The following is a 14,244-nucleotide window of genomic DNA, read 5'->3' on the forward strand; positions in this document are numbered from 1 at the left end:
AAAATAAAACTATTTACGTGTATTTTTCATAGTGTTTTACGGTCTGTGTCATTCTCACCAGTGTCCAGCCCCTGTCGCAGTTCTTTGATCTTATTGGTAGAGCCCGACTTCCTGTAGATCCCCTCCGTGTAGAGGCCGTGCATCTCGATGTAGTTGATGAGTTTCTCCACCAGCTGGGGCACCGTGCGCTCCTCGCTGGTCAGACGGGACAACTCGACGCCATACTGCCGAGACGACAGCTCCGGGTCGTACTTGTATACAAAAATACAAACACAGAAATACACCACGTTAGAGTGAGCCTATGGTATGAAAGCTTAGCTGACGGGCGACACTAACCAGCAGCAATTACAGCATGATGCTGAATGATAAGCTCTCCACATTTACTAAGTGATGCCAAGTATACAACAACATATTTCTAAAGTTTGCTTTCATTTGCCACCATAAGCCACCTGTCTTACCACATCAAGGAAGCCTGAGTGTATTGAAATGAGTAAAGACATTTGATTTCTTATGTATTCAACTTTCTTTCAATAAAAAGAGGAATATCTTCTTTCAAACAGGCACACCGTTTGTAACTGTAACTGATAAAAGACCAAAAGCAGAATCAATCAGGAAAAGAAGACAGTGTTGACATGGATTAAATCACAAACATTTAGCTAGAAAAGAAGAAGTCCTTTCTCACAAAGGTTCTCCAAATTGAGTTGGTTTTCAGTATGTAGTAACTTCTTTTCCTGATGACATCGAGACACAAAATAAATCAAAAGATTTTTGTCTTCATCAATTTCAACACTGATGTGACACTGCAGCCTCCTGAAGCGACAGGAAAATATCCACATACCTTCTTACTGCACTTGGTGGTCATCTTGGAGCAGCACTTCCTGTGGCAGGCGTAGCGACACACTGAAGACAAAAAACAACAAAGCAGTGCAATCAGACTGATGGCATCAGTACAGCCCGTTCACGAACACAACAGCTGCAGCCAGTCACGACCTCAAAGACTCAGGTAAGTGTGGAGGCGGCGGAGAGTTTGGATGGGATGTCTGCTCTCTGAGCCGCCGTCAGAAAAGTGCAGATGGAGCGTTGTAACTAGATAGAAGACAGATTTATGAAAGTAGCAAGAGGTTTAATCAAATCTTGATGAAACTTAGGAACGCAGGGAAAGTGTGTTAGTTTTGTGAGTATGAACGTGTTGAGTGTGAGTGTCTGCGTGTGTGTGTGCGCGTGTGCGTGTGTGTGTGTGTGTGTGTGTGTGTGAAAGGAGGAGGAGGAGGTGTAATGTGCCATGTGGGTGGAAATAAAAACTACACACATGGGCGTGAGTGCCTGTGGATAAGTGAGTTAGGAGAGCATTAGGTGGTGTGTATGTGTGGTGTGTATATGTGTGTGGGTCTGTGCGTAACCTTCGGCAGACTTGCAGATCTTTACAGCTTTTAGGCTGAAGACAAACGCACGAAACAAAGCAGTGCAGCTGCTGACAGAGAAATGAACGCAGTTCGTGTTTAGGTAACGTCATCAAGTCAAGTACATAGCAGAACATACTTTATGTACTTGTATGTAGTGTCGGATATCAATACAGGAGTTTTAAATATTCTTGAAGTACCTGATATATGAAATGTGTTTGGTTACCCATACTGTACTTAGTGACTCTACTTAACTTTACCTCAGTTTTAATTTATCATATTATACAGTAACATGTTCTGTTGTAGCTATTTAAAAGAGTTTGTCATTCATTTTACGTGATATAATAACCCTGTGCTTTGAATAATAATTTGCGTTTAATAAGATTTTACCAAACAAATTGTCAAATTATCTATTTTTTTTTTTTTTTTTTAAATGAGTCCCACACCTGCTCCCTCATACAAAAAAAAAAAATTAAAAAAAAAAAATCCAGAATGTATAAATATGAAGATATTTTTCATTTCGACAAGTTTCATTACAGGATACTAGATATCTCCTACATCAGGGAAAGTCTATGCAGTGGCCTCATGCTCCCATTTTCCACTTGTATAAGTCACATAGTGGACCAGGATTTGCTTCCAATCTGTGATGGCATAAATCCCCCTCACAGGTACAAATGAAACAGATTGAGATTTAATATTTTAAAGAAACGTTCCTCTTGTAGCAGCATGAATTTCTCTAAACAACTATTTATATTTGATGCATCCCTCTCTCCTCTTTATCCTGAACAGGGTTGATCACAGAGCCAACACGGAAAGACAGACAACCATTCACGCTTACATTCACACCTACAGCCAATTTAGAGACAACATGTCTTTGGTTTGTGGGAGAAAGCTGAAGCACTCATAGAAAACCCACGCAGGCACAGGGAGAACATAAAAACTGCACACAGAAAGGCCCCAGACGACGAGATTCAGACCCAGAGCCTTCTTGCTATGAGGCAACAGCGCTGACTACTGCACCCCAGTACCACCGTGCCCAGATTTGATGCTCGCTGTTAATAATACCAAGATATTGATTACCCCATGGTCACTTTAAACCATGTCAATCTCTTTTCTACATGCATGTTTTTTTGGCTAATGCTCACATTTGCAGACGCAGGCTCGGTCCATCATCCAGATGAGGGAGGAACAGTACTCGCAGTAGGTGGGGATGCTGTACTGGGTGGACTTGAAGATGTGGCCGTTGTGTTCCTCCACCTGCAGGGGGCAGCAGAGCCACCAGTCAGCTCAGTCTGAGTATAAAAGGTATTACTTTCTATTTTTTACAAAATGTTGCTGGCTTTTCAACTCACAATGTCAGTTTCCTTCTTCCTCGACTTCTTACGCTCTCGTTTAGGAGCCTGGAAAGACACAGACAAATGTGTTATGTGGCGTGTTTTGTGTGTTTCTTGTAAGTACAGCAAATTTAAATAATTTATATTTATAAATTTTACTTGAATTGCAAAGTTTACAGCATGAATATGAAGAAAACAATACATTATATCACCACAATACACGGGATTATCTGCATTTATTTCCTGATATCATACCGAGCCATTTTTGTTTGTTTGCTTTAATATTTGTATCATTTGTAAGATTTCTCTTAATAGCCAAAGGTAGCATTTCTCTGTTCTCTCTTAATGAATTGCTCCAGATGTTAATGTCCTCACCCTGCCGATGGTTCCCTCCATGGGCTTATACTCTGTCATGAATTCATCCAGGAAGACTTTGAAGGTGTTGACCCACACCTTCACAGGCGACTCGCTCCAGTCTCTCTGCTCCAGACGCATGGTCTTCTCCAGGATGTGCTCGAACAGCGCGTACAGATCCTTGTAACGGATACTCTTCCCATCATCCATCTGGTGGGGAGGAAAAAAGTCAAAGAAAAGGAAAGATATATCTTTTTATAGTTGGCAAGAAACTTAAAACAAAACAAAAACATTTTCTTGCGGGTTCTTCTATTGACTGTAGATTATTCACATCATTCTGTCCTCTTAGATGCCAGATACTGTAAGTGGAGTGACTGACTGGACAATACAGTGCAGGTCAGAGGGATTAGACCATCACAGTGATTGTACTTCAGTGTAACTGAAAACCTCCCTTACTCCATCTCTCTGATCACATGATGCCTCAAGTAGCTGAGAGCAAACAAAGAAAAAAGAGGGCTGAGGACTCACAGCCAGGGCGGTGGAGTACGAGTTGAAGATGTTGATCCTGAACTCCTTCAGAGCTTTCTTGAAGACAACGTCCACCATGGTGTCCTTTTTACTGTCCTCAGAATCCAGGTCAGCGATCTGGAGGGACAAATGCGTTTTAAGTAGACAGACACTTTCTTTGCATTCATCACTAAAGTGTCTCCTTTCACATTATACATTAGTATTACTTCTATTGTGGATTAAAACATCTATTGGGGCAGCTTTGATGTAAGAAAGACATTTATGAACAACCTCCACAAGTGAGGTCCTCCCTGGTTTTGTCAGAATATAAAGCAAAGACAAAATCCAAATTTTCTGATAATGCAAATTTAAACTGAACATCCACAGTGTGCTCAGAGTAAATCTGGTCAACTACCTACTACTTTATTAATAATATGAAATTGTATTCCTCACTATTATGAACCTTGCATGAGGTAACGTTCATGATGCAGCTGCATTAGTCTTTTGTGAAACTGATCAAAGGTACAAGAGACTCCCTCATGTGTTAGTTACGTAGATAAGTGAGCACACGTTTGCCTTCTCACCTTCTTCATCAGGAAGTCGTTCATACTGCGGTAGTCGTGGGCCGACGTGAGGATGTTCAGGGCGTCGTTCTGCCACTGAGCAGGTTCCAGCGTGATGCTGCTGATCTTCACACTGCGACGCCTCCTCATTTTAGGAGACAGCTCCTTGTTCTCCTTACTGTCCCTGAGCCCCTGAGACGCAGACGCCTCCAAATCTGGACTGTGAGGCGGAGACACACCTTCTGGGGAGATGGAGAACAATTTAGTTTTATTAATCCAGGGGTGAAAACATTTGGAAAACTTGTGTTATTCTTTACTCCATACAGTAATCGTGACCTCTGAACTTCTCGTGGAGGAAGACAAAAAACGTTTTAATTATTTACCTGACGGGCAAATTATAATTCTGGAGCAGTTTCTATTGATTTGTATTTGTGTGTACTCTGCATATGTGTGTTTCTATTTGGGCTGCAGACAGCACATTGTGTAGCTTTTTCTTTTACCACGTGTCTCTCCAGCTTCACTCCTGCTGCCTTGCTTCTCTCTTGACAGTTTTTTCTCGCTGTGTTTCGTCTTACTCCAGAATCGCATCTTCCCTCTCATCCTGCTAAACAAAAGGAGCAATTATTTCAGAAATATGTAAAAATCCACCACAAAAAGTGAGAAAGGTTCATTATAAAATGCATGAATGGCAAATAAAACATGTCACATCCTGTCCCAAAGAAATACATATAAGTCAGAGTGCAGTTGTAAAATAAAATAAACCTTCAGTCAGTGGTTTAATAAATGTATTCATGTCTTTTAGAATAGAAAGTCAGTCAGTGCTCGAAAATACTTGAAACGTCGAGCAGTGTAACATCGGACATGTCACTTTTTGCGACAGTACTGTGACAGCTGATGCATTCAGCTATTAAAACAGACTTTTTCTGTCGATGTAAAACAGACACTCGATGGATCTACCTTCCATCCTGGCTGGAGGTCTTTCTCAGGACCTCCACTTTGCCCAGGTCCCCTGATGACATGGTCTTATGGATCTTCTTCTGGTCTTTGTGAGATGGCTGGAGAGCAGACAACGACACAGCGTGAGAAAGAGCATAAAACACATTAAAACCTGACTTCAGTCAGCTGATTTGGTTCTGTCAGGTTTCTGATTGGTCCAGGAGTCTATGGATTTTGATGCTGTTTAACCGGCTGGTTCCTCTATGTGCACTGCTGAGGGACATTTTCTTGTGGAAAGCAAAACTATGTAATGGAGTGATTCTGTTTGTTTTGTTAAAATTTTCTGTAACATCCCAGAAGTGTAGCTATCACATTGTTACAGTAAATTATGGAAGAGACTTTAAGTAAAGCACGACCAGATCTACTCATAAATGATGAATCACAAAAACATACGCTTGAGCCAAACAAATTGAAGAAATAAACAATATCGACATTATCCATGTTGATATTAAGTATGACAGAGAAACAGAAGTCCTATTTATTAGATCCTGTTAGAAAAAGTTGTCGTTAGTGAGAAGTTCCACTGGATACTCAAGGTTTGATCGATTCCAGCATGCAGCAGCAGCAGCGGTTTGACGTGCAGAGTAACACATGCTGCGGGATGTTTGGTTTTCAGAACAGTTCAAAATAGGAGAGGACAACGTCTCTGACCAAAACCTGTAAGACGAACAGGAGAGTTCATGGTGACCGTCTCTGTTCATTGTTGTGAGAGTATAAGTAGTTACAGGGATACCTTATTACACTGCCATTTTAACCTTTTGTTTTTCCTTCCAGACAACTGGCACACTGTGAGAAGTTTTCTTCTTCACCTTCACATTTCACAATTTATTCAGATGAGCCTTGATGTAGAGGAATTTACAGCAGCACCAGTCATGAAGTTGTCAATCAATCTAGGTCTTTTATTAAGCAAAATTGTCAAATATTTACTGAATTCATCTTTAAAAATGTGAGGATTGGCTGCTTTTCTCTGTTTAAAACTGTTTTAAAACAACATCCATCTGGACTGATAATCAGGCAAAATTTTAAATTTGAATTTGTCATCTTGGGCTTCTGTGCCTGGTGGGCGCTTTTTTCAAATGCTTTTTCTCATTTTACTGTCTGAACAATTGAATAGAATACATAAAAAAATAATTAACAGACTAAATAACAAATATAATTCTTATTTTTCACAACGTGGCACGTGTTCACTGAAGGAAACCAGGTGAATAAACTCAAAAATGTTGACATATCCCCCAAAAGAAGTATATGAGATGAGAGAAGGAGTGATGTCTGGCGGTGGCAGCTTAGCTTGGGCTTATTTTCAAACCAGCAGCCAGCAAAGCAACGTGCAAGGCCATTCGCTACACAGTGTGACAGACAGATTTTAGACCTCCTTTGTAAAACAAGAGCTGGCACACAGCAGGGAAACATCTGTTCGGTCCAACAGGAGTGAAACAGTATGACGAAAGTGGGGTTAGCAGTGTTACAAAGCTCCTCCCCCTGCCGCGTGGCCAGGTCCACCTGAGAAAAGGGTGGAGGGGGGGGATCGAAGTGGGCAGGCAACTCGTTTGGAGGTCAGGGGACCTCTGGAGATCCGGTAATTTTACCATCTCGCAGTCACTGTGACAGTCAGCCTCGGGGTGGGCGCGTGAGGGAGACAGGGAGGGGGGCAGCGTGCGGGAGTGGGCAGGGATGTAGTATTCATCATCGTCGTCCGACTGGGTCGCCCCTTCAGAGTTACAGCGGGTGAGGAAGTCGGAGCGCGTCCGGGACATTCGAGCTTTCTTTTTGGGGCCTGGACGGCCCACCTGCTTCCATGCAACCACAGGAACACATCAACTCTGTGTGATTGTGTATTTGTGTGTGTGTGTGTGTGTGTGTGTGTGTGTGTGTGTGTGTGTGTACTTTGTGCATGAGATAAGAAATTGACTTAAAGTACACTAAACTGTAAAAAAAAACAACTATTGCAGGAACTCTCAACTGGTGCCTGATTTATTTTTTATGAGGCAAATTTAAAGTAAAAATCACAACAAATTGGGAAGTCAAAACGATGAGCATGTGATAGGTGGAAGAGTATGTGGCTGTTCACATAATGTGTATGTGTCTTACCTCTCTGTTTCTGGATCCAGCAGATTTAGAGTCATCTCTGAACATGGCAAGAGATCTTTCCTGGTTCACCAAATCCTTATCAGACCTGCAACAAACAGCCACACTTTATAAAGTTTTACAAAAAGACTAAAATCTGCTTTTAAAATTGTTTCTCATGTAGAATGACCTTATTACTATAATAGTGGCACATAGTCTTTAACTAATAGCTTCCTTTCTTTTGTGGGGAAGGAAATGCACCAATTCTGGAAACTGTATGACCACCAGCCTTTCAAGAAAAGCTGCTGCATTTGGTTAAATGCTTTTTATTATGACAATCCTGGAAGATTTTTTTTCTGGATTTTCTGAACAAAATATTTCAAAAGACCCTGGGCTTAATACAGGAATGCACAGTATGAGTGGGGTTTTGCAGAAGCAGCATTGCAGGTGTAGAAATTTTTTTCTAAAAGAACCACAGGTTATGTTGAGATGAGCAGATTTAGCACTCTCAAACAGTTATACCTTCCAGTGTTACACTTTACTTACTTAGAGAATGGTAGCTTGCGTCTGGGTGGGGCGAACATAGTGTTCGAGGGTTTCTCCACCATGTTCACAATCACAGTCTGGGCGGAGCTCTTCTTCTGGGCTTTTGGTGGTTTGGTGTCCAGGACCGGGCTCGGAGCCTCCTTCCCTGGCCGGATCGTCTTCTTCTCCGGCTGACTGGAGGGAACAGTGGGAGCATCGGACTTCGGCTCCAAGACGATCTCAAAGTCCACCTCTGAGGCACAAAGTCCTGGATCTTCTGGACTCGCTTCATGAGTGGTTGAAGGGGGGAACTTAGAGGACTCGTCCACCCCACATACGTCTGTTGTGGCCTGAGTAGAAATCCCATGATGCTGTTCCATGTCTGTTACAACCTCCAAGCCCACAATAGGTGTCATTTGAGAACTGGCTGCTCCTGTTTGAGAAGCACTTTCTAGGGTTTGGGCTGCCAGCAGCTCTCCCTCCTCCAAAGGACTCTCTTTCTGCATACTAATCAACACCACCACAGGCCTTCGAGAGGTGGACTCCCTTCTCTCTTTGTGTGATTTACTCGGGCTTTCAAATTTTGGTTCATGAAGTGGACTTTGGTCAGAAGCAATATAAAATGTTGCCCTTGGACCCTCCACCTTGTTTGGCGGCTCCATCAGAGGTTTTTCATTGTAGTTTGAGTCTCTCAGCCCCTCGTGAAGTTGAATATCCAGAGTTTGGGGAAGTTCTTGAGGTGCAATTGACTGGGAACCAACTCCTCCAGAGCCTTCAGTCTCCATGTCTTCCACATTCAGCAGCTCAAAGCTTCCATGACTAGCTGGGGATCCCCGGGGCGAGTGTCTGTTTTGCTCCTCCAGCTGACCGGTGCCGCTGTTTGGTACCAGGTCTTCTGGCACTAGACCGCCCACACTGGTGGTTCGGACTTTGAGAAGCTCCAAGCTGAATTGAGCCTGCTCCAGTTCTCTCATTCGTCTGCTCTCTCGTTTCGATCGATTCTTATGGCTCGTCTCATCTATGCTCCTGCTTCGCTCTGAGTCCTCTTCTTTTTCTGTCTCGGCCACATCAAATGAAACAGGCTTACAGTCTTCAGAAAGTTCCACAGGGAGATAAGTGTCCTGTCCTGATGAGACGAGGTCCTCCACAGGGCCTACATCCAACTCTGCTGGTGGACTTGGTTGCCGACTGAGTCTCTCGTGCTGCTCCTTTAGGTCTCTAAACCTGAAGACAGTGATGAAGGCAGAAGTGTCACCAACATCCATCTCTATTTAAAGCCCACAGAAAACAGAAGCCTGTCATACACACACACACAGGATCAACTGGATTTTACTTTCAGTAATGAAAGTAAGATAGAGAGTGACATCGCTTTTATTTGGAGTCCTATTCAACCGATAAATGTCAGTCCAAAATTCACTCTTTTCAGGTCTATTTATGTTATCAGCCAACTACTGAGGAAGATATGTGTCTCTTTAGCTGCTATCCACTAATTAGTAAAGTTGTTATGTTTAATGTTCAGAATGCTGTTAGAGGGTTTATTGGCTGCAAGTTGTGTATTAAATAACTCAGCTTAATCTGATTTGTGCCCATTTTTATCATCGCTGAATATTTCTAAATTAAACACACAGAGAAATCAATTATGATTCATGGAAAAGGGATGATTATAATCAACAGCATCCACGAAAAGAACCAGTGATCCATCATCCACTGAAACCAACCACCTCTCTGACAGACGCACACTGTGTTATTTGTTAAACTCTTTCATTCACCTGAGTCGAGCCTGGTATCCTCTGCCCATCGCCTGTAACTGCGTCACAGTGCTGTACGTTCTACAGTAGCGGCTCCTCTCCTTGAACCCTCTCCAAGCTGTTTGAATTGTCGTAGCTGCCAAAGATCTGCGATGGCAGCAGTTTCTCCAGCTCTTCTGTATGACGATGGCAGAGTCGCGTCGAAGCAGGAACTTCCTGCGCTCCCTGTAACCCCTCCAGGCTGCCTGCAGACACACGACCGCTCCTTCCTCCACGCTCAGGTCCATGGTGGAGCGCAGGAGGAGGTAGAATCGCCACCATCGCTGCAGAAACAGATGAGAAGAAAGAAAAATATGTCGAGTTACAACTGATGGAAATATTTTTGGCTTCAAATGTGTATTCAAAAAGAAAAAGGTGCTAATTCCTTTTTCCAACTCTCTAAAAATATCTCCTCTCAGCAGGGTTGAATTGATGCCGACCTTAGGTATGAGATTTGATACTTGTTGTTCATGGCACACTACGGTATGTCAGGATAATGTGATACTGTAGGACTGACATCACTGGAATGCTTGACAAATTCATGCAAGCTGCATTGTTTTGATTAAACCCTGGAATAACTCTAAAACAAGCAAAAAAAATCTAATCAACAATCCCCTGAATAAAAATGAGCTTAACTTCTTCTGAAAACTTTGCAAATTAAGAGCACAGTCTTTTTGTAAAGTATTAGATATCCAGCCACATTGTTCACATAAAAACTAATTTGACTTAAAACAGATGGATTGTCTGAAGTAAACCTGAACATTTTTAGAGATTTAACAGTTTATATGTAAATGCTGTGACTTAATTATTCTTCTCCTAAAGGTTATCTGTGCCTTGTTGGCTGCTGCTCAGTGTTTGTCTCTGGAATGACTGGGGTTATTTTCTTTCACCCTGACAAAGATTTGGACAGCTCCCCTCAGAGATCCTCCAGAAGAAAACACACAGACAGTGGCCTCAATTCAGTGTTTTCCTCCTCTGTCAATCTTTTCACCATTTGCTTTGTTTCATTGTTTCTTCCCTTAGTCTTCTCTTCTTTTTCTCCTCAGAGAAATAACAGTATTTATCATGTAGCATTTCTTTTATTTTCTTTATTGCAATCACACATTTAAAAAAATCTGATTTAAAAAAAAAAAAAAAAAAAAAAAAAAAAAAAAGTATTTGCATTACGTAGATCCTTAGTAGCTTATAGATAATGTTAGAAGGGTAAAATATTTTTTAAGTGTAAGTTTTGAAGGAATCAGTTATTTGTCAACCAAAATATTCAGTCACTGGCTGCCCAATAAAAAGAGAGACCAGCCTTAAAAAGCAGCTTATTTCTTCCTCCTCTGGTTTTAAAGTTGAACGTCTGTTTCACCTATGACCAGATCCACCATGGGAGGTATGGCAGGTGTGGTTGTGTGTCCTGGACACACCCGAACATCACTGAAGCTGGGTCAGAAGTGAAGATTATTCAGAGGTGGGGTTTAAAAGTGTATCATGTTCTCTTGTATCGCTAAAGAAGACGAATATGAATTTTATATTACACAGACTCAGCAATAATAGCCAGAGTAAGTAGTGAAAACTGCTGCGAGGGCATAAGTGCATATCATCTCTCTTTATAGACTATATTTAGAGAACCATGTTCCATATCCAGAGTACATGCACAACTATTAATGGCTTAATGCTTGAACAGTCCAGGACCAAAACGCGTTAATGGACGATGGAAACTCCCTATGAGGTGTTGGCTGGAAGAAATTCAGTATTAATGATGCCCCTCCAGCAGTAAGGAGACCACAGGAACAAGGTTGTAGCATTGGAGTATGAGCATTTCATAGGCCGTTAGTCTCTCTTCACTACATCTCACCTGGATGGCAGTCGCGGCTCTTCTCATGTCGACAAAGTGCTTCCTCTCCAGGACGGCCCTGAAGCGGCGCTGCAGCGTGACGATTCGCCGCAGGACTTCCTGGTGGAGGAGGGTCTGAAGACGCTGCCGCTCCGCCTCCCGCAGGAACACCTACGTCATACAGCGGCATTCAAATGAACATTGTACTGCAAACCGCAGAGACAAAAAAACTAAAAAAAAAAGAAGCAGAAAAGCAGGTGAACTGATTTCCAGAATTCCTACCATTGTGTTTCCTACTTGGTACCCAGCAGGCAGCAGGTGGATCCGTCTGAAGAACTCCCTGATACCTGACTTTGTTGGACTCGTGCCCCGAGGCAGCAGCACATGAAAGTGACGCACAAAGTCCTAAAAGAAGATGTGTGTATGACCGACAAACCATTATTGTTGGCAGCCTACTGAATACTTTTTTTCTCTAGTATCACTGCACAATGTAACACTTATTGTAACACTAAGGTGGCCGTGGATCTGCTGTGCGATGGGTGTAGGAGAGGTTTACCTGGAAGGTGTACTTGATGCTGTATCCTGATTGGCGGATCCGGACGGTTTCCAGCATTCCTGTGTACCTCAGCTGTCTGAGCACCAGACTGTCACTGAAACGCAGCGGCAGCTGAGCGAGACAGACAGAAGAAGAGTAAATAAAATGAGACGGGAAGGAGCGGTCACTCGTTAAGAGAAGCTGCGTTTCAGGGAAGACTCTTCCAACTACCTTCTCAGCGTTGGAGCGGATACACTTGACGAAGTACGGCTCCGACTGATCAAGAGTCTCCATCAGCTTATTGAGTGATGCCTGCACACACAAACACAAACCAATGTCATCACATCCTCATTCAGTGTCAAGGTAAACGGTATTTCTTCACACAACGCAGCTCTTGTCCTGTAAACGCTGGTAACTGCATTTATGATTGGAGAGTCAAGATTTCAGATTTAGTAGTTGATGGTTGACAGAAATTTGCTTTGTTGAATTCAGATGATTTTAGTCACTTTCATGCCTGCAAATAGTCAGTCTGCTGTCATGGGTGTTGTTGTACTTCACCAGGTTTTCCAGCAGAGGGCGACAGCAGCACTGACCTGGAACTGAGCACTGATGCTGGGCGGCTTCTTCTTCTTGTGCAGGTGAAGTAGTGACTTGGTGATGCGGTCATGGAGTGTCACGCTGCTCAGGTAGCGCAGAGACTTAACGTCCAACAAGTGCTGTACACAGAAAACCAGGTAACATATGAGCCAGTGTATTATTGTGTTGAATGGAAACTGTTTCTAAAAATACTGTCTTGTGTTGTGTCAGTTTAGTGTCTTACCTTGGGAAGGGTTGGTTTACTTTTGCAGTTTTTGTTTCTCCTAAAGGTGAGAAACAGTGTTTCCATCAGCAGGTATGAATGCAGAATTAATGAAACAGTCTGCACAGCAATTTAAAAGAGCAAATTTAAAGATTGATTGTGGACTATCATAAGATCCAAATTATAAAAAAATCTGAAATGATTTGTTACAACTGGATAGCAGTTTTTCCCATTGGCTCGAAATGGATTTGGAAGGTAGAAGTTCTTTAAAAAGCTAAAAACAACAACATTTTATTATGTTGTGGAACATTCCTGACGATCCAGCTTATATCCAGTATATCAGTACCAATATTAGACCACAAGTGTTTTGTTTCAAGGTAGGTAAAAATGAATTAACCAGAAAAGTGCTTTAAATATGACAAAACATAACCCCAGAACTTGTATTGGAATCCGTATGAACAGAAAAGCACTACTGTGACCCCATGTTACTGTGTGTGTGTGTGTGTGTGTGTGTGTGTGTGTGTGTGTGTGTGTGTGTGTGTGTGTGTGTGTGTGTGTGTGTGTGTGTGTGTGTGTGTGTCACTCACAGTAGGATACCCTGAGCTCTCTCCAGGAGCTTGCTGTTGTTCGAGTTGAGGAAGATCCCGTCTTCTTCCAGGGCAGGGCTGCCCGTGGTGGAGAGCCGACCAGACCTGGAGCTGCGGCCATTACATCCAACACCATAGCCATCCCTGCGGTGGGGGAGTGGGGTGGGGTGAGGCAGGGTGGTGGTGGGGGAGTAAACCAATTGATTCTCAAGGCGAGTCAACAAAACTAATTTGATTTAATAATGATATACAGAGGTTAGTTTAAATGAGTCACTTTCTCTGTAGATCTTTTAGAGACACCAGATTAATAATAATAATAATAATAATAATAATAATAATAATAATAATATTACATCAGACACTCATATTGTCTCGGACTCACCTGCTGGCCTTCTCATTCAGGGCGTTGGTGCCTTGAAGATCGGACAAAGGTGTCCGGGGGTTCTTCCTCGTGATATCTGGATGTAAAGAGGTGAGGAGAAGAAAAGAAAGAGCGAATGAGATTCAAAGCTCACTACATTTATCTTCACCTGCTTCTCAGTCACTCAGTTTGAAACCACAGCATGAAGATCCAGCACTTGAGGGCCTGTACACTCCTTTCTGTTGTTTTCATGTCCACTTCTATTGAAACCCCAACTCCACCCTTTATTCACCCCTGTACCGCTGTGAAGCACAACAACCACCGCTCTTCTATCGCGGCCAGCATGATGAATTTCATCCTCTAACCCACTGCTCTACTTTTATCCTTTTATCCATTTAGGCTCTCATCTTAGACAACAGCTGCAACATCCCAAGTCAGCCTCGACGTTTGTGTGTGAGAACGAGAGATTTCTCCTTCACCTCAGTGATTTTGGCAGTGGAGCATTAATGCGTACGGAAACATTACGTATAAAACAAGCAGCTTACGTTTGTGGGTTTCTCATGTTAAAACAGGGGTTGACTCTGTACTTTGACGTTTTTACCAGCAAAGA

The 14,244-nt window shown here is 42.5% G+C and overlaps 1 protein-coding gene across 13 annotated transcripts in view; it reads right to left on the reverse strand.

Annotated features, from left to right (window-relative positions):
* LOC138205723 (unconventional myosin-IXAa-like) overlaps positions 1 to 14,244 on the reverse strand; it is a 133,498-nt gene that overhangs the window by 9,421 nt on the left and 109,833 nt on the right. For 8 of the 13 annotated variants that reach the window (XM_069161907.1, XM_069161906.1, XM_069161912.1 and 5 more), the window contains 20 exons: positions 13,656 to 13,731; positions 13,274 to 13,417; positions 12,708 to 12,747; positions 12,481 to 12,603; positions 12,119 to 12,199; positions 11,909 to 12,019; positions 11,635 to 11,757; positions 11,374 to 11,523; positions 9,513 to 9,814; positions 7,765 to 8,967; positions 7,243 to 7,327; positions 5,116 to 5,213; positions 4,659 to 4,762; positions 4,180 to 4,400; positions 3,617 to 3,733; positions 3,110 to 3,298; positions 2,753 to 2,800; positions 2,546 to 2,657; positions 839 to 900; positions 59 to 251 (listed from right to left, as the gene is read on the reverse strand). In XM_069161907.1, coding sequence (XP_069018008.1) covers positions 59 to 251; positions 839 to 900; positions 2,546 to 2,657; positions 2,753 to 2,800; positions 3,110 to 3,298; positions 3,617 to 3,733; positions 4,180 to 4,400; positions 4,659 to 4,762; positions 5,116 to 5,213; positions 7,243 to 7,327; positions 7,765 to 8,967; positions 9,513 to 9,814; positions 11,374 to 11,523; positions 11,635 to 11,757; positions 11,909 to 12,019; positions 12,119 to 12,199; positions 12,481 to 12,603; positions 12,708 to 12,747; positions 13,274 to 13,417; positions 13,656 to 13,731 — 3,582 coding nt within the window. The remainder of the gene's footprint in view (positions 1 to 58; positions 252 to 838; positions 901 to 2,545; positions 2,658 to 2,752; positions 2,801 to 3,109; positions 3,299 to 3,616; positions 3,734 to 4,179; positions 4,401 to 4,658; positions 4,763 to 5,115; positions 5,214 to 7,242; positions 7,328 to 7,764; positions 8,968 to 9,512; positions 9,815 to 11,373; positions 11,524 to 11,634; positions 11,758 to 11,908; positions 12,020 to 12,118; positions 12,200 to 12,480; positions 12,604 to 12,707; positions 12,748 to 13,273; positions 13,418 to 13,655; positions 13,732 to 14,244) is intronic. The other 5 variants (XM_069161911.1, XM_069161909.1, XM_069161902.1 and 2 more) reach the window with 2 other exon arrangements.

Source organism: Embiotoca jacksoni, unplaced genomic scaffold (assembly GCF_022577435.1).
Source record: "Embiotoca jacksoni isolate LCO1_2020_lvr unplaced genomic scaffold, fEmbJac1.0.p SCAF_3, whole genome shotgun sequence".
NCBI lineage: Eukaryota > Metazoa > Chordata > Actinopteri > Embiotocidae > Embiotoca > Embiotoca jacksoni.